Source organism: Lithobates pipiens, unplaced genomic scaffold (genome assembly GCF_037356315.1).
Source record: "Lithobates pipiens isolate NorthernLeopardFrog02 unplaced genomic scaffold, aLitPip1_a1.2 Scaffold_16, whole genome shotgun sequence".
Taxonomy (NCBI): domain Eukaryota; kingdom Metazoa; phylum Chordata; class Amphibia; order Anura; family Ranidae; genus Lithobates; species Lithobates pipiens.
Window position 1 is genome coordinate 437,290,314 of NW_027507748.1, and position 23,221 is coordinate 437,313,534.

Here is a 23,221-nt window from a genome sequence, read left to right on the forward strand (position 1 = left end):
GTCAGTGTAATGCATGTGATAGTTCCCTCTCCACGCCCCTGCACGATCCCTGGCAACAGACATTCCTTCACCTCCTCCGGACCTCCAGTACACACTCTTGCAGACCCGCCACATAGGGACAGCGGCTCCATAGGTTACATCCAGCGGGGATGAGGAGGTGACAGGCCATGGCTGCGCCCTAGGCGGCTGCCTAGTCTGCCTAGTGATAGCGCCGGCCCTGATGGTCTCTGACTTTTGTATGATGATTATTGTAGACTAGTCTCAACATCCTTTGCATCTCTTTCCCCTATAGCTCAATTGAGTGAATTTATCCACAGATATCCAGACAGGTTGACAAATGAGGGAAACAAAATAATAAAAACATGTATCAAAATGTGTAAATTTTGGTGCTGTTCCTTCAACCCTGCTTGCTGAAGACTGGCCTATGAGTACCATTAGAGCATACACAGTGTTCGCTTACAATAGGTATTATAATTATATACAGTAAAGTATTATACTTTGCTTTTAATCTTACTCTGATATTTAAAGTGATATTAAACCTTCTTTTTTTGCTTTAAAATAATAAATATTTCATACGTACCTGCTCTGTGCAATGGTATTGCACCGCACAGCCCCAATTCTCTTCTTCTTAGGTTCGCTGCTGGTGCTTCTGGCTCCTCCTCTTCGGCAAGTGCCCCCAAAGAAAGCTACTTCCTATGGGGTTACGCATGTGGGCTTACTCCCAGTCCTCACTGACTCCATCTATTTTAAAATAATAAGCATGTCATACTTATCTGCTCTGTGCAATGGTATTGCACAGCACAGCCCCGATTCTCTTCCTCTCCGATCCACTGCCAGCGATTCTTGCTCCTCCGCTTCAACAAGTGCCCACACAAAAAACTACTTTCTAAGGGACACTCATGTGGGCTTTCTCCCGATCCTTCCTGACTGCATCTATTGACACAGATAGGGAGGCTTGGCTCCTCCCACAGCTCCCTTGTCACAAAATGTGATTGACAACAGTAAGAACCAATGGCTCCTGCTGCTATCAATCTGCCCAACCAGAAGGGAGAGAGAGGTGAGAGCCGCTGCTCTCGTGCACATTACTGGATCGAGATCAGGCTCAGGTATTCATAAAGGGGGGTGGGGGGGATCTTTTAGCACAGAAGTTTTTTTTTACCTGAATAATTAGAATGCATTCAGGTAAAACATTTTTTTTTTAAACAGTCACTTCCAGCGCTAATAGGTCTTCCAAGGTGTGTAGTAACAGATGTCAGATAAAATGGTGGTGTCAAAGGTATATATGGTATCCCAAAACTGCTGCCTTCCTCAGATGGGGTAATCCGAAAGGAACTACAAGAAAAACAGAAATGGAAGGCGCGCACACCTAGTGCATTACCAGAGATAATTTATTAATAAGACATTTTTGTATAAAAGTGGGTACTCACAAAATGCAACTGACAAAAGGTCATAAACACAGTGCATGGACATGCACAGAACATGGGGTACAGCTAACGTGTTTCGGGGGCACACCCCTTCCTCAGAGCTAGGCTCTGGGGAAGGGGTGTACCCCCAAAATGCCCCCCCTCAAAAAGTTGGGAGGTATGCACATTGTGCATAATGGATTTGATTTACTACATGAATAGAGTCCCACTCCCTTCTCCACTCTGAGCAGAGAGCAGTGACTGTCAGTCAGTGATTATTAGAGAGCTCTTCCCTCCAGTACTCACTGGAGCACCAGGCTGTGAAGAGGGCAGGTGGGGCTGACTCATGCTCTCTTCGGATCACAGAGAAGGCTTTAGCCCACTGAAAATGGGTCGCAGGGCTAAAGAAGGAACTGCACTCCTGTGATCCTCCCCAAAAAAAGCTTAGGCCATACTTCTCCTTTAAGCAAACACAGGTTCACTTCATAATATTTTCTAATGTTGAGTTTGCAAAGTATCAGCCCGTACTATTGTAAATCAACCCCACTGTCTATTACATTGTGGTTAAACATAAAAACATACTCTCTTTTTTTCTTGACTGGTTATACTAATATTTTTTTGTTTTATTGTCTTTTAGCTCAAATGTCACTGTTATTGGTGAAAAGGAGTGCTTCTTAACAATCACTCTGGATAAAGTAACTGAGAATGACATTATTGCAACATTTTGCTGCTATGCTGAGAACGCGGTGGGCAATGTAACAACAGTGGTCACATTATCATTAAAGCCAATAGGTAAATGATAGGCTATAATATGAAGTACAATGTATTTTTTAAGTGGCTGATATAAAGTAGCAACTAGCAAAGTTTAAACTACTTAAAGTGTATTTAAACCTAACAAAGACATTTTTTTTCAAGGGAAGATTGTGTTTCCTTGTACCTTTACATACTGTATTTCTAGTACACAATACATTATATCCTCTTATCCTACAAAATACACTGCTGTGCTAAGCACACAAGCAATTTTAATGGCACATGTTATGGGTAATCTACACTTTGGTGTCAATTCACAAATGGATATCATATGAGAGTCATGTGACACATTCAAAGTGGTAGTAAACCACTTGTACCTACAGGTAAGCATATAATAAGACTTACCTGTAGGTACTGTGAATATCTTCTAAAGTTTGCCCAGTTTAGGAGATACTCAGTGTGCATGCAGCCAATGGCATCATTTGTGCATGCGCTCTGAAGGTCCGGAAGCTGCCAACCTGAAAGCAAGACCAGGAGAAGATCTCAGTGGTGGGCTTTGTTCTAAGGTAAGTTTCTCATAATGTGCTAGAATGTGATGCATATTAGCACATTATGACATTGCCTTGCAAAAATTTTTTTTAGAACCACTTTAACCCAAATATCTCATGCGATATGAAAAATGTTAGTTCACTACAGGTTTATTATTATTTACAGCAAATACTAAGAAGTACTAAGTAAACGTCTACAATTCAATTAACAAAAAGAATTTGGCGTGAGTTCTCCCCATTACGTGAGCCGACAATTCATTATAGCCGCGAGTGATTTTAAAGGACTTTTTTCCCTGCAGAAATGACATTTTTGAACAGGGACAGTTCTAAGCATGGGAAACATGCGCCCCTTCACAGGCATACTATAGACACCCCCAGGTACGAAATTTAAAGGAATATTACACTTTTATTGTTTCACTTTAATCATTATTAAAATCACTGCTCCCGAAAAAACGGCTGTTTTTAAAACGTTTTTTTGCATTAATACATGTCCCCTGGAACAGGACCCAAGTCCCCAAACACTTCTTAGGACTGTAACTTGAATATTAGCCTTTAAAATTAGCACTTTAGATTTTGAACGTTGGAGTCCCATAGACTTTAATAGGGTTCTAAAGTTCACACAAAGTATGCTATGTACTGGATCTTCTTTATACATTTGACAGACACCATAAGCCTTCAAAGACAGCTTTGACCGTAATTCATGTGGCTTTTCGGACGAATGCAATTTTTGAAAGAAAAATTAAATAATTAAAAACTAATTTCGGGAGTAACTAAATAAATAATTTTTTCGTACGAAAACGAAATTCTGAAACAAAATATTTCACTCTGCACATGTCTATTTCATATCCAAAATCACACTTATCAGTATAATAATCAGTATAATAGTATTATTAGTATACAGGAAATATACAAGAAATATACAAATCTCATCACTGTGATTTTTCACATGTTTTGTCACTTTCGGTATCGAATAAATATAGATAGAGTGTTAGTGGTTTTCCTAAGTGTTCTGTCTTTATGGTTTCATAATTGGGTGATGAGAAAGAATGAAGTGTTATAGCAACGTGTTCAGAAGTGACTATCTTCGTAAAAGTGATTAAATATACACTGTTTAATATAAAGATTAAAATTGTGATCTGCCCATGATGCTATGCCTCCATCCTGAAACAACTCACACACAGAACAATTAAATTGCCTATGGGACTTTAAATGCATAACATAATGGAAAAAAAATACATTAGTTGAACAGTGAATTGGTAAAAAAATATCCATTTATTGAACAATGAATGAAAATCGTATACATTTGATAGCTATAAAAATACCAAGCTGGAACGTTCCAACTAGTATGCATTGATATACAGTGTACAGCAAACTGATATAGTTTATTTCATATACATGTTACACATAACCAGATTAGTAAACAGATTAGTAAAACATAACCAAAAATGCATTCTAAAACTTGATGCGTTTCGTGGATGTTGCTTCACATCATCAGGAATACATATCATCCATATGAGATATATAAACTAGAAAACAAATTCAAAGAATATTTATTAGAGCACTCCCTAAAAATAAGGGGAGTACAATACTGATTGTACTAGTGTCCTCAATGGAGCCTAATTTACAATCGAGCTTGAAAGATAAAAGGCAAACCAAGCAGCAGCACAGGAGGATGCATGGATAGAGTTTAAAAAAGCTTGCAAATGCTTGAAGCCATGTCTAACAATTTATGATTCACTTTATGGGTGGGGTCGGAACTATCATCTTTGGCTCCCTGTCTTCTCTTGGCAATTGTCCCCTCTTCCGTTTCCTCACAGGGTAGTCCCTCTATGAGTTTCCTGCCTCCTTTTCCAGAGTTTCTGCCCTCATGTGAATGAGTCCATTCTCCCAGGTACTTGGGCTTTTTGCAGCATCTAGCATCTGTTTTTCTCACACACACTTACCACACATCGACGTCACGTTACATTAGGGTATTATACTGGCAGGTTAGTGCCAGGTCAGAGTTGTATATAGTGCCAGGTCAGGGTGGTATATAGTGCCAGATCAGGGTGGTATATAGTGTCAGGTCAGGGTGGTATATAGTGCCAGGTTAGGGTGCTATATAGAGCCAGTTTAGGTGGGTATATAGTGCCAGGTCAGGGTGGTATATAGTGTCAGGTTAGGGTAATATATGGAGCCAGGTTAGGGTGGTATATAGTGCCAGGTTAGGGTCATATATAGAGCCAGTTCAGGGTAGTATATAGAGCCATGTCAGGGTGGTATATGGTGTCAAGTTTGGGTGGTATATAGTGCCAGGTTAGGGTGGTATATAGAGCCAGGCTTGGGTGGTATATAGTTCCAGGTTAGGGTGGTATATAGTGCCAGTTTAGTGTGGTATATAGTGCCAGGTCAGGGTGGTATATAGGGCAAGGTTAAGGTGATATATAGAGCCAGGTTAGGTGGGTATATAGTACCACGTTAGGGTGGTATACGTGTCAGGTTTTGGTGGTATATAGAGCCAGATTAGGGTAGTACATAGTGCCAGGCCAGGGTGGTATATAGTACCAGGTTAGGGTTATATATAGTACCAGCTTAGGGTGATTTATAGAGACAGGCTAAGTCTGCATGTAGTGACAGTGTGCATTGCTCAGTCACTTACAGCATGTCAGCTGATTAAGATTCCTGGGCTGCTGTGGTCTCTCCTCCTCTTTCTTCTTTAGCTGCGGGAGAGGGTCACCCAGAGGGGAGGAGTCTGTAGCAGGAGTGAACATCCCCAAGGGACAGCCTCACTTGATGAGATGACAGGGGGGAGTTACAGACAGCCCCCCCCCCCCCCCCACACCGCTGGGCTCTCTGCTGATCTGATCAACTATTTACAAAGCTGGGATGACAGGGAAAGTGCAGGGTCCCCATATGCTCCTGTGGTCCCTGGACAGTGCCTCACAACCCCTCCAATGTATGTCACCTGGAATGGACCCCCCCCCCCCCCGGTACGCCACTGCCTCTGCAAATGCATGCCATGGGCCTGTTGACCCTTCTTATTTTTCCAGTGAGCCTGTAGCTGCTGTTTTGGGTAATTTGTTGCCCACCCCTTGAATTATTGCTTGGAGTTTAAGAAACAATTCCTGTGTCCTCTGCTGTATGATTAAGACAATAGGAATTTTGATGTACCTGTACATTCTATATCTTGGAGTACAGTACAGGTGAGACGTGCCTCCCCTCTTTTTTCTATGGTCTCCTTGTTGCATGCTACAAAACTGGAACCCCATTGAATATGCAGGGTTTGCATTAGATATGCTAGGAGCAGTCCCAGCAAAGCTTTTCCCAGTGTCCAATCGGCTGAAGGTAACGCATATAATCCATGGTCTAAGAATCAATTTCTGTGTCCTGTACTCCAAGATATAGAAATTACAGGTCCATCAAAATTCTAACTTTTTTCATCTTATCAAAGAGATAAAACAAAAAAAATATTGTAGAACCTACAATTTTGGTTTAGTTATAGGAATAGTGGGAAGCAAGGTCATTCCGCTAGTGCGGACATTTTGAGACTAGAGTCCCTAAGAAATATTAGAAGCCAGTTGGTGAATCAATCCATTGGCAACTATGTTGTCAGATATTCAAGCCTATACTCTTTCTAAAATATATACTACAATGGCAAAATTGGTAGAGTTACAAACATACCAAATCCTTTCTGGGTAAAAATATAGTGGTCATCTGGAGTCAGGTAGCAAAATTTTAATTGGTTATTTGTTTATTACAGTTATTTATACAGCACTGACAATTTACACAAATACATATTGTGAGAACTAGCTTCAAATTATAGAACTTTTTTTTTGAAAGATCAAAACAATGCATTCTTTTCTTTTACAGGGGTTTTCTGTATTTCTCTTCCATCCCAACAAATACACATTCAGCAGCCTCCTGTCTTACACAAGCAGTGCAGATGCTCTGACCTTACATTTTTTGGTCCTTGTCTGCCTCCTCCAGACAGTTCTTTTACAAGCTCTGTGCATGTACCCAGCAGTTCCCTGCTGTACTAACTGGCACTTGACTCCTAGGATGAGCCCTCCTGACTCCTGGGCAGAGACCTCCTCTGCTGCTGTGGTTGAGCCCAGAACCATGGTCATAATTCTACTAAAAGTCCTGCACACACCTGCTCAATTGAAATGTTTTAATGACTAATTTTATATTAGGTTAAATAAATAGTCTCTGGTTATCCATGTTCTGTTTGCCATGTTTAGCTAAGTACTGTTAATGATAGCCATTAGCAATTTACAACAGATTATAACCAGGCCGTGCAGACTTGCTAAACCACATTTATATAACCCCCTTCCCTGATTAAGCGGCCTCAAAGGAACTCATGATACTGTTAGGATTTTACAATCTACTTCTAAGAATGTTACATGGGATTTATTATAGCCCACTTTCTAAAATGTTCAATCCTATGTTTTGGTCACTGAATTATAAAATTTTGGGAAAAAAAAGTAACACCTTCTTTAAAACAACTCCCTATTTTTTTTACACAGTTTGGGGTTTATTGAACCTCATTTTTATCATACACCACTATTATTGCATGATTATTATCATTAACAGTTTTTCGAGAGATTTTTCCAGTGGTTATATCATGTCTGCTAACTGTGTCAGTTGGTGAGCTGATCATGCTGTATTCTTATATATGTTTTTTATCTCATTTTAACAGACATTGTATTCTTGACATATATATTATGTGGAGCGGTACTGCTTCTTGCAATCTTACTATTAGGGAGTGGAATGATTTACTTTTACTGGATAGAAATTGTTTTGCTTTACCGAAATTACATATCAAAAGATGAGACCATTGGAGGTAAGATTCAATATAACCTATTGAATTGTATACTAAAGCACGCTGCACAGATAACTGTATGTTAATAAATAGATTGTACTACACTACTTTATCAAGACCGAGGACATCAATAAAATTGGGGCAAAGCCCCTTATGCTAGTCTGCCCTAAATGGCAAGAAGAACAATTATGCTTTAAATCTGAGGACAGGATTTAATACTAAGGCAATGTGAATAATAGAAAGTTTTTATTATGTATTTGTTTGTTTTATATGTCAAGCAATTTACATGGAAGCTTGCCTTTTTTGAGAATTCAAATGGCCTATCCTTGTCCACTCTCATTGGACAAGGATAGGGTTAGATTGGCTTTTCAGGTAAGTAAGCTCCAGTAACAATGTAAAATTAAATCAGAGAGGCCCACTGAAGAGGCTTTTTGGACATGAAAGGTAATAGCAGATATCTTGTGCTATTTACCTTTGGGCAGGACTTTTACTTTTATGGCCAGATGCAGACCTTTATGGTGCACTGCTGCAAATAGTTTAACGTGCGTTGTGGTAGGCAGCCCGTTAATTTTGAATAGGGTCCTAAAATACAGTAACTGATCTTTTGATGGACATCCACTTTTGCATTGCGATGTTTGGTATATGTGTCTTCAGATGGCATGCAAAATGAACGGTGCTGCACCAAATAGTTGGCAAGTTCTTAATAATAACTAAAAAACACAAAGAACAAAGAAAGTGTTTGATAGTGTAGTAAGGTTAAAACAATTTAATGAACACAAGTAAACAAACCCTAACACTGGGTGCTCACATTTATGAAGTGAGTCTAGTGCACCACGATATTGGCAGCAATAAACAATAAGATCTAGCATTCGTAATGGAGATATCACGTACTTCTTGTACAGCACTACATTCGTAATTGTTGGCCAACATTTGTGTGACCGTTGGAGCCAACACCCTTCGAACAAAAATCCACGGTTTTGTTGTTAGAAAGTATGATTGTGTGTGTGGGGCATTAGTGTATTTTACTGTATGTGTGGCCCAAGAAAATGCCTCTTTTTGTAATGTGGCCCAGGAAGGTCAAAAGCTTGGACACCCCTGCTATAGAATAAGGAGTAGTAGTGAGATACAACTAGAGAAAAAAACAACAACCTTACTCTAATGTTGTAACAATTATGGTGTAGATAGACATTGTAGGTCATGATGTATAAAAATTCACACAAATGATTCATACAAATTACAAAAGTATAACAAACAGTTAAACAAAATAGTTTTGTATCATATTTTTCTATAGATGATAAAGACTTTGATGCTTTTATATCATATGCATCACAAGGCTATGAGCTGGACATGGAGACTCTGGAAAGTTATTCCGATAAATATGATGAAGAGAGATTTGCCATCCAATTGCTACCAGATGTACTGGAAGACAAATATAATTACAAACTCTGTATCCTGGAAAGAGACATTTTGCCAGGAGGAGGTGAGACAAGGAGTAGATGGAGTTATGACGGAACTTTTGGGGGGGCTGTTGCAGGTATTTTCTGGAGCTGCTAGAGAAACCTTTCTCAACCAGGGCTCCTCCAGAGGTTGCTAGGTGATTCCTTGAGCAGTGAATAATGTCTGCCTCTTAGATACATGATAAAGAACGATGTGGTCCAAGGCACCAAAAGCAATTGGCCTCTATCCCAAATTTTTGGACAAAGAAAGGGGAAAGTGGTCATTGGGACTTTAAATGAGGCCAATCGCTGTATAAAGTAAACATGTGGGATATTAAACACAATGTTGCTTTTATGGGTTCCAACAAAAAAAGGGGGAATTTGAATGAGAGATGTATATCAAAAAGCAGTCTTGGCAAAGAACATTTTATTATACTATGTGAAATCATGTATAACATACTGAATAACACAAAAATGCATTTACAGAATCGCATACACGCAGGGCATGCTGAAAACTGCATATAAATATTGACACCATGGAAATAGGCATATCATAAAGTAAAAACAAGTCCTGCACAACATGGGCCACTGGAAGGACTGAATGACGTTAGAAAGTCTAGAGTAAAACAAAATAAGAGCCATAAAATCATCTGTATGGAAATCATGCATCTATGTAAGCCCCACACCTTTCGTTGGGGTATATCAACTCTTCAGGGGCTAATGCAATGGTGATCTATAAAGAAACATAACCATATGGTATAATATTGTAACTGAGTAATAGGAATAAATAATGTGTAAGGGACAGGATGTACATCCTTATAGATACTCACGTCAGCTGCATAGATGTGAACAGGGGATCAGAGCTATTAAACAGGTCTGGCATGGGAGCTGAGGTAGAGACACGCGGACAAGCAGGGAGCACTGTCGATTCACCAGGGTAAATGTGCTATTGTGGGTGATGGTGAGCCAAAACTTCTGTGAATTGAGATCAGTAACATATATTGAATGTATAGCATTTTATTGATGGAGTGTGAAAAGCCCATACACCAGGTCAGATGAAGGGAAAAACTTAGCATAGATGAAAAAACTGATTTAAAAACCACCAAATGGGAAGGAGAAAAAAAAAGATGTAGAAAAGGAGAAGAAAATTATATCCTGGGTAATATAGTGAAGGAACCAAAGAGAAAGAAGAACAAAGTGCTGAAGGTATAGGTGAAACCTATGGTGATTTACCTTGTTGGTTCACAAGGAAATGGGCACCCAAGAACAGGTTAATGCAAGTGAGGCGAATTGAAATGCTCCCAGCTGATACAACGTGTTCCGACCTGCGTCACGTCAGCATGGAGAGAAAAGGGAGGCATCCATGCCAGAGCGAAAAAATCCATCCATACAGGCGCAGGTACCTCCCCAGTGTCAGCCTAGCTGGAAAGAAAAACCTGCTCTTGTGGTACGTCATCAAAAGGTGTCGCACACACAGATCGGTGACGTGGCGCCGATGAGGTAGGAAGCATCAACCCAAACCACCACCTCCATCCACCACGAATGGGGAGGAACGTGTGTGAAATGCATCTACAAGACTTTGTATTGGTGTCTTTTGATGTCATCTTAATGCTTACTTATTGTTTATATTGTTTAACTATCAGTTCTCCTTATTTCAAATATGAGTTTATGTTATATTACAGTTTGTCACAAAAAAATTCACTCTGTCAGTACATATTTCATGTTTTATCAGTAAAAAAAAGTGGCAGGAGGTTGGCAACCCTGCAAAGACTGCAGGAACAGAGGCAACAGATAATTATAATACCTATTTAAGTTACTTTGTTAAGTGAAAAATGGCAGATTTGCGTTAGATATGTGCCAGGTTCTGCCATGTTTTGGTAATAAATTCCTTCCATACTGTAATACTTTATTTGTCATAATTATAGTCACTTTTGTTCAGTTGTCATCAATAGTACTAGTTTGTTTTATTTTATTTATTATAAATAGTTTAAATTTTGTTTTATTTTTATAATGTTCAGTGATGGATTAGCAAATAAATATAATTGTATTATTCCATATCTCACTTCATATTATTTCTTTTATATTTTAGCTTACGTGGAAGACATTGCCAAGATCATTAAAAGAAGCAGAAGAGCTATTTTTATCCTCTCAGAGAAATATATTAGAAGTCCCAAAGTGTTTGAGTTACAAGCAGCCATTACTTGCTCGCTGGAGGAGCAGGAGGCTCTTAAACTGATTCTTATTAAATTCAAGCCATTTAAAGAGCCAGAGTTCTTACCAAATGTAGTGAGGAAGGCCCTCAACACGTTGCCAATGGTGACTTGGAAAGGGGATTTTGATAGTAAATCTTCTCAGAACTTAAAATTTTGGAATAGGATCAGGTATTACATGCCAGTTAAAAAGGTCCAGATAAGTGAAAAACGATCACTTTCAGTGGCAAATGTTTTTCAAACATAAATAACCAAACAAAAAAAAAATATTGATATTTGATTGTACAAACTATATATATTATATACATTGTAATATACTTTTCTTTGGGGTGGAACCATTAGGGAACTTTTATGGAGCTTTGTGTACTGGCACTGTACATCCTAGCCATAGTTCATTTTGTGCTGGCATCTGACCTACCTGCACAATGGAAAATCTTGATGCTGATCCAGCACCCCAGGGGAAACAAGACTGAGCCTTGGTTGAGAAACACTGGTTTGTATATATATATATATATATATATATATATATATATATATATATATATATATATATATATATATATATATATATATATATATATATATATATATATATATATATATATATATATATATATATATATATATTAAAAAAAAATATATATATATATATATATATATATATATATATATATACATACAGTGACTTGAAAAAGTATTCATACCCCTTGAAGTTTTCCACATTTTGTCATGTTACAACCAAAAACGTAAATGTGTTTTATTAGGATTTTATGTGATAAACCAACATAAAGTGCTCGTCCAACTTTTTTACAAATAAATATGTGAAAAGTGTGGCGTGCATTTGTATTCAACCCCCCTTAGTCAATACTTTGAAGAAACACCTTTCGCTGAAATTAAACTTGCAAGTCATTTTGGGGAGGTCTCTACCAGCTTTGCCCATCTGGAGAGTGACATTTTTGCCAATTCTTCTTTGCAAAATAGCTCAAGCATCTGTGAACAGCAATTTTCAAGTCTTGCATCAGATTCTCAATTGGATTTAGGTTTGGACTTTGACTGGGTCATTCTAACACATAAATGTTCTTTGATCTAAACCATTCCATTGTAGCTCTGGCTGTATATTTAGGGTTGTTGTCCCAATGGAAGGTGAACATCCACCCCTTTTTCAAGTCCTTTGCAGATTCTAACAGGTTTTCTTCATAGATTTTTCTCTATTTGGCTCCATCCATCTTCCCATTAACTCTGACCAGCTTCCCTGTCCTTGCTGAAGAAACGCATCCCCACAACATGATGCTGCCACCACCATGTTTCACGGTGGGGATGATGTGTTCAGGGTGATTTGTGATATCAGCTTTCCGCCACACATAGCATTTTGCTTTTTGGCCAAAAAGTTAAATATTGGTCTCATGTGACCAGAGCACCTTCTTCCACGTGTTTGCTGTGTCCCCTACATGACTTCTTCCAAACAGTAAACTGGACTTCTGATGGCTTTCTTTCAACAGTTACTTTCTTCTTGCCACTCTTCTCTAAAGGCCAGATTTGTGGAGGGCACGGCTAATAGGTGTCCTGTAGACAGATTCTCCCACTTGAGCTGTGGATCTCTGCAGCTCCTCCAGAGTTACCATGGACTTTTTAGCTGCTACTCTGATTAATGCTTTCCTTGCCCGGCCTGTCAGTTTAGGTGGAAGGACATGTCTTGGTAGGTTTGCAGTTGTGCCATACTCTTTCCATTTTCGGATGATGGATTGAACAGTGCTCTGTGAGATGTTCAAAGCTTGGGATATTAATTTATAACCTAGCCCTGCTTTAAACTTCTCCACAACGTTATTCCTGATCTGTCTGTTTTGTTCCTTGGCTTTCATGATGCTGTTTGCTCACTAAGGTCTTCTAACAAACCTCACAGAACAGCTGTATTTATACTGAGATTAAATTACACCCTGGTTGACTCTGTTTACTATTTAGGTGACTTTTGAAGGCAATTGGTTCCACTAGATTTTAGTTAAGGGTATCAGAGTACAGGGGGCTGAATACAAATGCACGCCACACTTTTCCTATATTTATTTGTAAAACATTTTGAAAACCATTTATCATTTTCCTTCCACTTGACAATTATGTATCACTTTGTGTTGGTCTATCACATAAAATATCAATAAAATACATTTACTTTTTTGGTTGTAACATGACAAAATGTGGAAAATTTCAAGGGGTATGAATACTTTTTCAAGACACTGTGTATATATATGGATCCTGCTTTGTGCACTGGTGTGCAGTCATGTTTGAATATGAAGGGGCCATCCCCAAAGTGTTCCCACAAAGTTGGGAGCATGAAATTGTCCAAAATGTCTTGGTATGCTGGCGTCTTAAGAGTTCCCTTCACTGGAACTAAGGGGCCAAGCCCAACCCCTGAAAAAGAACCCCACACCTTAATCCTGCCTCCACCAAATGATTTGGACCAGTGCACAAAGTAAGGTCTATAAAGACATGGATGAGCAAGTTTGGTCCTGACCTCAACCTGATAGAACACCTTTGAGATGAATTAGAGTGGAAACTGCAAGCCAGGCCTTCTCATCCACATCATTGCCTGGCCTTAAAAATGCGCTTCTGGAAGAATGGTCAAACATTCCCATAGACACACTCCTAAACTTTGTGGGTAGCCTTCCCAGAAGAGTTGAAGCTGTTATAGCTGCAAAAGGTGGGTGTACAGCTTGTATAACAGTTTAAATTTGCTGTCCCCTCAAAATAACACACAGCCTTTAATGCCTAAACCTAAGTGTCAATATTTTGTGTGGCCATCATTATTTTCCAGCACTGCCTTAACCCTCTTGGGCATGGAGTGCACCAGATCGCAGGTTGCCACTAGAGTCCTCTTCCACTCCTTCACAATGACATCACGGAGTTGGTGGATGCTAGAGACCTTGTGCTCCTTCGCCTTTCTTTTGAGGGTACCCCACAGATGCTTAATAGGGTTTAGGTCTGGAGACATGCTTGACCAGTCCATCACCTTTACCCTCAACTTCTTTAGAAAGGCAGTGGTCATCTTGGAGGTGTGTTTGGGGTCGTTACCATGTTGAAATACTGCCCTGTGGCCCCATCTCCAAAGGAGGGGATCATGCTCTGCTTCAGTATGTCACAGTACATGTTGGCATTCATGGTTCCTTCAATGAACTGTAGCTCCCCAGTGTCGGCAGCACTCATGCAGCCCCAGACCATGACACTCCCACCACCATGCTTGACTGTAGGCAAGACAAACTTGTCTTTGTACTCCTCATCTGGTTGCCGCCACACACACTTGACACCATCTTAACCAAATAAATTAATCTTGGGCTTAATCCTGATACTGTTGACCACCAGCTCCTTCCCAATAAACTCCATTCCCTTGGCCTCCAAGATTCTGCTGTGTCCTGGTTCTCTGCCTACCTATAACAGTGCTCCTTCAGTGTTACCTACAAATCTGTCTCCTGCTCTCCATTGCCCCTTTGTGTGGGGGTCCCCCAAGGCTCTGTTCTTGGAAGCCTTCTCTTCTCTATCTAAACCTCCTCCCTTGGTCACTTGATAACTGTCCATGGCTTCCAATACCACTTATATGCCGATGACACCCAAATCTATATGTTTACTCCTCACCTCATTCCTTCCGTCTCCTAACTTACTGACATATCAGCATGGATGTCGCACTACTTCCTTAAACAAAATCTCTCTAAAACTGAGCTATTAATATTCCCCCCCCCCCCACGCCCATGCCCCCCTCCATGACTTTGCCATCAAAATCAACAATGCAACCATCAGTCCCTCCCCTCACATCAGGGTACTAGGTGTAATCCTAGACTCTGACTTGTCCTTTCAGCCTCAAATCCAATCGTTGTCAAAAGATTGTAGAATTCACCTCCATAACATCTCCAAAATCCCCCCCCCCCCTCTTTTTAACAAATTAAACCACCAAGCTCCTCATTCACTTCCTTGTTATCTCTCGCCTTGACTATTGCAACTCCCTTTTCATTGGCCTGCCTCTCCATAGGCTATCCCCTCTTCAGTCTATCATGAATGCTACTGCCAGACTTATGAACCTTACTAACCACTCAGTGTCTGCCAACCCTCTCCTCCAATCCCTACACTGGCTCCCAATTGCCCAGAGAATTAAATTCGAAATACTAACCGCAGCACACAAAGCCATTTACAACTCTGCCCCGAGCTACATCACCAATCTTGTCTCCAAATATCACCCAAACCGTCGTCTCTGCTCTTCTCAAGACCTCCTACTGTCAAGCTCCCTCATCTCCTCCTACCATACTCGTCTTCAGGATTTCTCCAGAGCCTCTCCCATCCTCTGGAATTCACTACCCTATCCTGTCCATCTATCCTCTACTCTTGCTACCTTCAGGCGATCCCTGAAAACTCCTCTCTTCAGGGAAGTCTATCACAACTCCAACTAATCTTTTACCACTTCCATAAGCTCATTTTCCACAGTTACAATCTTTCTTACCACCGGCCCCACCTTAATAGATTCTAAGCTCTTCTGAGCAGGGCCCTCTTAATCCCTCTGTATTTTATTGTATTATAACTGAATTTTATCCCTTATATATTGTAAAGCACTGCATAAACTGTTGGCGCTGTTTAACCCCTTCCCGCCGAGCGTACGCAGATATGCGTACTCGGCTTCCGGGGGTTATACCGGGATGATGCCCGCACCTGCAGGCATCATCCCGGTACCGTTTTTTGCAGCGGGCGATTGCCTATCCAGGCATAACAACCGATGCGGCGAAAAGCCGCTCGGCTGTTATGCCGGAGGAGCGGGAGGGGACGTCCCCCCTCCCGCCGCCTCTCGCCGCTGTTACCGGTGCTCCCGCTCGATCGGGAGCACCGATCAGTGATCAGACGCCTCCGGTTGCTGCGGAGGAACTGAAACGAAGCCGTAATCGGCTTCGTTCCAGTCTCCTCATCGTAAACACGGAAGCGACGTCATGACGTCACTTCCCGTTTACTCGGCTGCCAATGGCGCCGATTTAAAAAAAATATCCGGTATTCAGAATCGCCGTTTTCGGCGATCTGAATACATTGAAGTGTAAAGGAGGGGTGGGGGGTCTTTTAGACCCCCGATCCCTCCATAAAGAGGACCTGTCACCACCTATTACTGTCACAAGGGATGTTTACATTCCTTGTGACAGCAATAAAAGTGATCAATTTTTTATTTATTTTTTTAAACAATTTAGTCATTTTAAAATAAATAAAATAATTTTAAAAAAAATTAAAAAATTTTTAAAGCGCCCGCCGTCCCCGCGAGCTCGCGAAGCAAAGAAAACGCATACGGAAGTCGCGCCTGCGTATGTAAACGGTGTTCAAATCACACATGTGAGGTATCGCCGCGATCGTCAGAGCGAGAGCAATAATTCTAGCACTAGACCTCCTCTGTAACGCTAACCTGGTAACCATAAAAAATTTTTAAAGCGTCGCCTATTGAGATTTTTAGGTACCGTACTTTGTCGTCAATCTACAAGTGCGCGCAACTATAAAGTGTGACATGTTTGGTATCTATTTACTCGGCGTAACATTATCTTTCACATTACGTAAAAAAATTGGGCTAATTTTACTGTTTTTATTTTTTTTTATTCATGAAAGTGTCCCTTTTCCCAAAAAGTTGCGTTTAAAACCCCACTGCGCAAATACCGTGTGACATAAAATATTGCAACAATCGCTGTTTTATTCTCTAGAGTCTCTGCTAAAAATATATATATAATGTTTGGGGGTTCCAAGTAATTTTCTAGCAAAAAATATGGATTTTAACTTGTAAACACCAAATTCCAAAAAGAGGCTTAGTCATGAAAGGGTTAAATCATGTAATCCATGTCCTTAGTCTGCTTGTCTTCAGCAAACTGTTTGCAGACTTTCTTGTGCATCATCTTTATAAGAGGCTTCCTTTTGATATGACAGTCATGCAGACCAATTTGATGCAGTGTGCGGCGTATGATCTGAGCACTGACAGGCTGACCCCCCACCCCTTCAACCTCTGCAGCAATGCTGGCAGCACTCATACATCCATTTCCCAAAGACAACCTCTGGATATGATGCTGAGCACATGCACTCAACCTCTTTGGGTGACCATGGCGAGGCCTGTTTTGAGTGAAACCTGTCCTGTTAAACTGCTGTAAGATTTTGGCCACCAAGCTGCAGCTCAGTTTCAGGATCTTGGCAATCTTCTTATAGCCTAGGCCATCTTTATGTAGAGCAACAATTCTTTTTCTTAGATCCTCAGAGAGTTCTTTGTCATGAGGTGCCATGTTGAACTTCCAGTGACCAGAATGAAGGAGTGAGAGCGGTAACACCAAATTTAACACACCTGCTCCCCATTCACACCTGAGAACTTGTAACACTAACAAGTCACATCACACTGGGAGGGAAAATGCCTAATTGGGCCCATTTTCACTTAGGGGTGTACTCACTTTTGTTGCCAGTGGTTTAGACTTTAATGGCTGTGTGTTGAGTTATTTTGAGGGGACAGAAGATTTACACTGTCATACAAGCTGTACCCTCACAACTTTACATTGTAGCATAGTGTAATTTCTTCAGTGTTGTCGCTTGAAAATATATAGTAAAATATTTACAAAAATGTGAGGGGGTGTACTCACTTTTGTGAGATACTGTATATTTTTTTTGCTTAAACCAATTTTATAAATTAACCATTATCACATAAAACACCTTTGTACACTTTTTGTTGGCATTACCATGGTTTTGGGAGTGTGTAGTTTATGAGTTTATATTTATGTGTGAATGTATTGTGTATGCTTGGGTAATTTATTTCACCGGTAAAAAAGTTTCAGCCTACTTTATTAAAAGTATATGTAAACTCTAACAATAAATGTAATTTCTCTTTGCTTCCATTTAGTTTATTAAAAAGAAACAAAATAATGTTGTTATATCTGTTTGATAAAGACGTAGTTTCCAGTTTTTTTGTCACAGCTTAATTGAACAAGTTGAAGTTAGAAGCTGATTGGCTGCCATACACAGCTGCACCATATATTATATATAAACTCTCCAGTTTTAGTAAATCATAACTTTGGTGTCTGCGTAAGCAGTAGCAAGGTCACCCAAAGGGCAGCAGTGAGCAGTAGTAAAGCTTAATTTATTGAACAAGGGAACTATACTGCCGAAGTGCATTAATGATGACTGTGCTAGGCCTAGACTGACTGAATATGCACTGTTCATAGAAATTAAGCAAAGGGGAGAGTGAGTATAAAGGGAACTTGCAGGATGGTTTTAAGGGCGCAGTCCTTTATATTTTTCTTCTGCCGGCTATCGTCAGGGCCCTTTAAGAAGCATTGGTGCACTTAATGACAGTTTTAAAAACCCAGAATGCAGTGTAGGTGCATTAAAGTTGCAGTATATGTGCAGCATAGGTGCAGTAAAGATGCAGTATAAGTGCAATATAGGTGTGGTATACTAAATGTCTTGCCTCCAGTACAGTGTGAACCACCAGTGGTGTGAGGTGTGGCTGTAAACTCTTGCTGTAGAAAGGGGTGTCTTCCTCAGTCTCTCATTAGAATGCCTCTGGAGATTCAGTGGTGGTAAGTAAAAGGTGAGTGGATTCTCTGGTCTTCTTCTGGCAATATTGCAGATACAATCGCTGAGGTCTGTGCTGCACTGCCTCAGGTGTCACTGCTGGTTTGGCCTCTCAGCAGTCTGGTCAGTATTCAGCAGATGTGCTCCCAGTGGTTCCCTCAGCACCAAGAGAAAGAAGTTCTTAGTGCAATCTGTTAAAAAACTATTCCACCACGCTACCTCTACCTCAATATGCTATGAGAATTGTAGTGTAATAGGTCCATGAGTCCCATTCTATGGCTGCTGTCCCAGCCTTCATTCCCCATGATCCTCAGCATTCTGTATAGATGTCCATGGGCTTTCCTGGCTATGCTGTAGCTCTTCCCCTGCAGACAGGAGGGGATAGTGCAACACAGGGGCATTGCTTGGTGGTAAAAAGATGGGGGGCTTCAGCCTGAAGTCCAAGGCTGGCCTGGGCAGGTTGGGCGGGTTATTCTAGTGGCATTGGGTTTTTTGGCTGGGCGGTGGGGTTGTGTGGGGCGGGTAAGCTCACTTGCTGGTTGCTGCCTGGCTTACCAGTGCCCATCAATGCTGAACACTAAACTGACCTACCTACCTGACATACACACACTGACCTACCTACCTGAAATATACTGACCTACCTGACATACATTAACCTACCTGACATACATACACTGACCTACCTGACACACACTTACCTACCTGACATACATACACTGACCTACCTACCTGACATACACACACTGACTGACCTACCTGAACAGGCTTAACATGTCCAGGTCCTGCAGCAGCAGCTCATCCGTGGTGGTAGTGTGCGAGGCAGCCAGAGGAGAGCCGCCTGCCCGAGCGCCAAGCGGGGATTGATGTGGCATGGCGACCGCATTGTAATTCCCACGTTCTGGAGCCTTCTTCTGGAGCCTTATTCCTGTTCCCATCACAACAAGCTGGGAAAGGACTGAGGTTGGAGGAGTGCAGGCTCTGGGAGGTGCCGGGGTTGCTGCTCAGGGTGGTGGTGTTTTCTCTCTCTCCTTCCTGGGCTCTTCCCGGCTGCCCAGGCCTCCCTCTCCCTGATTGATCCGGCTGCTCTGCACTCCACGCCGCCACCAGACCAGCAGCAGAAGTGTAGTCCATGAGTCGCAGGCCAGGCCCCACGACCACTAGCAGAGAGGAGGAGGAAGTGTAATCCTCCTCCACTTTGAATGCTGGGCAGTGTGGGCACAGTGGGCAGGAAGGAAGTTGCTGCCGTGACGTCACTGATTGCTAGCCACTAGGCAGCTCTAGCAACCAGTGACCAAGAGTAGTAGCCAGCGCTACCACAGCTCAGTCTGCCTCTGTCCCCTGAATTCTGGACCAGGACAAGAGACTCGGGGCTATGGGCCCCAGACTCGGGGTTGTAGCCCCAATAGCCACCCCCTAGTGACGCCTCTGGTGCAACACAACATCCAGTATAGCAGTTAGTGAAAGTAAAACTGATTGTTAAGATAAGGTGACCCGATTTTTAAAATTAAATCCAGGGACATATTTTTTTTATTGGCAAATGGCACAGCACTGGATAATACACAAAACGCTGGGCACAGGACTGCATAATACACAGAGCATTGGGCACAGGACTACATAATGCAAAGAGCCCTGGGCACAGGACTGCATAATACACAGCGCTGGGTTCAGAACTGCATAATACACAGAGCGCTGGTAGGGATGAATTTCGAGTTTGAGTCGAACCCATGTTCGACTCGAACATCGTCTGTTCGGCCGTTCACCGTATTCCGAATGTTATGGGCCGTTCGTGCCAAATTCGAGTGGCGTGTCACGTAATTCACTGTGGCATCGCAGTGCATTTCTGGCTTCTGATTGGCCAAGCATGCACTATGACCGGCATGTTTTGGCCAGTCACAGTGCAGAAAAAATAAAGAGTCAGGGTGGCTTTGGCCAATTATGTCTCAGGGGGTTTTGTACACGCCCCACACTATATAAGGCCGCCTGCGTGGCAGCCTTGTGTAGTGTGTTGCAGCGTTGGTTAAAGACATAGAGAGAGAGAGACAGTGTCATTTAATTTGAGTTAGATAGAGTAGGCAGGCGAGTCAGTCAGCTTCAGTTACAGTGTGTAAATGATATATATGCATCCCAGGTGTGTTGTATATATATTTATACACTGTATTCAGTTTAGCTAGATCCGTTCCTGTTATTCTCTTCATAAGATACTGACAGGCAGGGAAATGCAGTATTTTCACTTAGTGTACTGTGTCCTTTGCACAGTGTGCACCTAAAGCTTTACCTGAATACAATTGCCAGCGTTTTCATACAAATACAGGCAGGGAGCTACAGTATTTTCTATTAGTGTCCTTTGCACAGTGTGCACCTAAAGCTTTACCTGAATACAATTGCCGGCGCTCTCATACAAATACAGGTATGGAGCTGCAGTATTTTGTTTTAGTGTCCTTTGCACAGTGTGCACCTAAAGCTTTACCTGAATACAATTGCCGGCGTTCTCATACAAATAAAGGCAGGGAGCTGCAGTATTTTGTTTTAGTGTCCTTTGCACAGTGTGCACCTAAAGCTTTACCTGAATACAATTGCCAGCGTTTTCATACAAATACAGGCAGGGAGCTACAGTATTTTCTATTAGTGTCCTTTGCACAGTGTGCACCTAAAGCTTTACCTGAATACAATTGCTGGCGTTCTCATACAAATACAGGCAGGGAGCTGCAGTATTTTGTATTAGTGTCCTTTTCACAGTGTGCACTTAAAGCTTTACCTGAATACAATTGCCGGCGTTCTCATACAAATAAAGGCAGGGAGCTGCAGTATTTTGTTTTAGTGTCCTTTGCACAGTGTGCACCTAAAGCTTTACCTGAATACAATTGCCAGCGTTTTCATACAAATACAGGCAGGGAGCTACAGTATTTTCTATTAGTGTCCTTTGCACAGTGTGCACCTAAAGCTTTACCTGAATACAATTGCCGGCGCTCTCATACAAATACAGGTATGGAGCTGCAGTATTTTGTTTTAGTGTCCTTTGCACAGTGTGCACCTAAAGCTTTACCTGAATACAATTGCCGGCGTTCTCATACAAATAAAGGCAGGGAGCTGCAGTATTTAGTTTTAGTGTCCTTTGCACAGTGTGCACCTAAAGCTTTACCTGAATACAATTGCCAGCGTTTTCATACAAATACAGGCAGGGAGCTACAGTATTTTCTATTAGTGTCCTTTGCACAGTGTGCACCTAAAGCTTTACCTGAATACAATTGCCGGCGCTCTCATACAAATACAGGTATGGAGCTGCAGTATTTTGTTTTAGTGTCCTTTGCACAGTGTGCACCTAAAGCTTTACCTGAATACAATTGCCGGCGTTCTCATACAAATAAAGGCAGGGAGCTGCAGTATTTTGTTTTAGTGTCCTTTGCACAGTGTGCACCTAAAGCTTTACCTGAATACAATTGCCAGCGTTTTCATACAAATACAGGCAGGGAGCTACAGTATTTTCTATTAGTGTCCTTTGCACAGTGTGCACCTAAAGCTTTACCTGAATACAATTGCTGGCGTTCTCATACAAATACAGGCAGGGAGCTGCAGTATTTTGTATTAGTGTCCTTTTCACAGTGTGCACTTAAAGCTTTACCTGAATACAATTGCTGGCGTTCTCATACAAATAAAGGCAGGGAGCTGCAGTATTTTGTTTTAGTGTCCTTTGCACAGTGTGCACCTAAAGCTTTACCTGAATACAATTGCCAGCGTTTTCATACAAATACAGGCAGGGAGCTACAGTATTTTCTATTAGTGTCCTTTGCACAGTGTGCACCTAAAGCTTTACCTGAATACAATTGCCGGCGCTCTCATACAAATACAGGTATGGAGCTGCAGTATTTTGTTTTAGTGTCCTTTGCACAGTGTGCACCTAAAGCTTTACCTGAATACAATTGCCGGCGTTCTCATACAAATAAAGGCAGGGAGCTGCAGTATTTTGTTTTAGTGTCCTTTGCACAGTGTGCACCTAAAGCTTTACCTGAATACAATTGCCAGCGTTTTCATACAAATACAGGCAGGGAGCTACAGTATTTTCTATTAGTGTCCTTTGCACAGTGTGCACCTAAAGCTTTACCTGAATACAATTGCTGGCGTTCTCATACAAATACAGGCAGGGAGCTGCAGTATTTTGTATTAGTGTCCTTTTCACAGTGTGCACTTAAAGCTTTACCTGAATACAATTGCTGGTGTTCTCATACAAATACAAGCAGGGAGCTGCAGTATATTGTTTTAGTGTCCTTTGCCCACAGTGTGCACCTAAAGCTTTACCTGAATACAATTGCTGGCGCTCTCATACAAATACAGCAGGGAGCTGCAGTATTTTCTTTTAGTGTCCTTTCCACAGTGTGCACCTAAAGCTTTACCTGAATACAATTGCCAGTGTTCTCCTAACAATGCAGGCAGGGAGCTGCAGTATTTTGTATTAGTGTCCTTTGCACAGTGTGCACCTAAAGCTTTACCTGAATACAATTCCTGGCATTCTCATACAAATACAAGCAGGGAG

General features: G+C 41.3%; 1 protein-coding gene and 1 long non-coding RNA gene across 2 annotated transcripts in view; both read left to right on the forward strand.

Moving 5' to 3' along the window:
• IL18RAP (interleukin 18 receptor accessory protein) overlaps positions 1-11,659 on the forward strand; it is a 57,984-nt gene extending 46,325 nt beyond the window's left edge. Inside the window, exons 9-12 of the mRNA XM_077484471.1 lie at positions 2,041-2,195; positions 7,380-7,523; positions 8,794-8,982; positions 11,028-11,659. Of these exons, the coding sequence (XP_077340597.1) occupies positions 2,041-2,195; positions 7,380-7,523; positions 8,794-8,982; positions 11,028-11,395 (856 nt within the window). The 3' untranslated portion in view covers positions 11,396-11,659. The remainder of the gene's footprint in view (positions 1-2,040; positions 2,196-7,379; positions 7,524-8,793; positions 8,983-11,027) is intronic.
• Positions 11,660-13,347: 1,688 nt separating this feature from the next.
• LOC143983221 (uncharacterized) lies at positions 13,348-18,008 on the forward strand. Its single transcript, XR_013274584.1, has 2 exons — positions 13,348-15,751; positions 16,963-18,008. It is a non-coding gene; the product is annotated as an uncharacterized LOC143983221 (long non-coding RNA).
• The last annotated feature ends 5,213 nt before the right edge of the window (positions 18,009-23,221 follow it).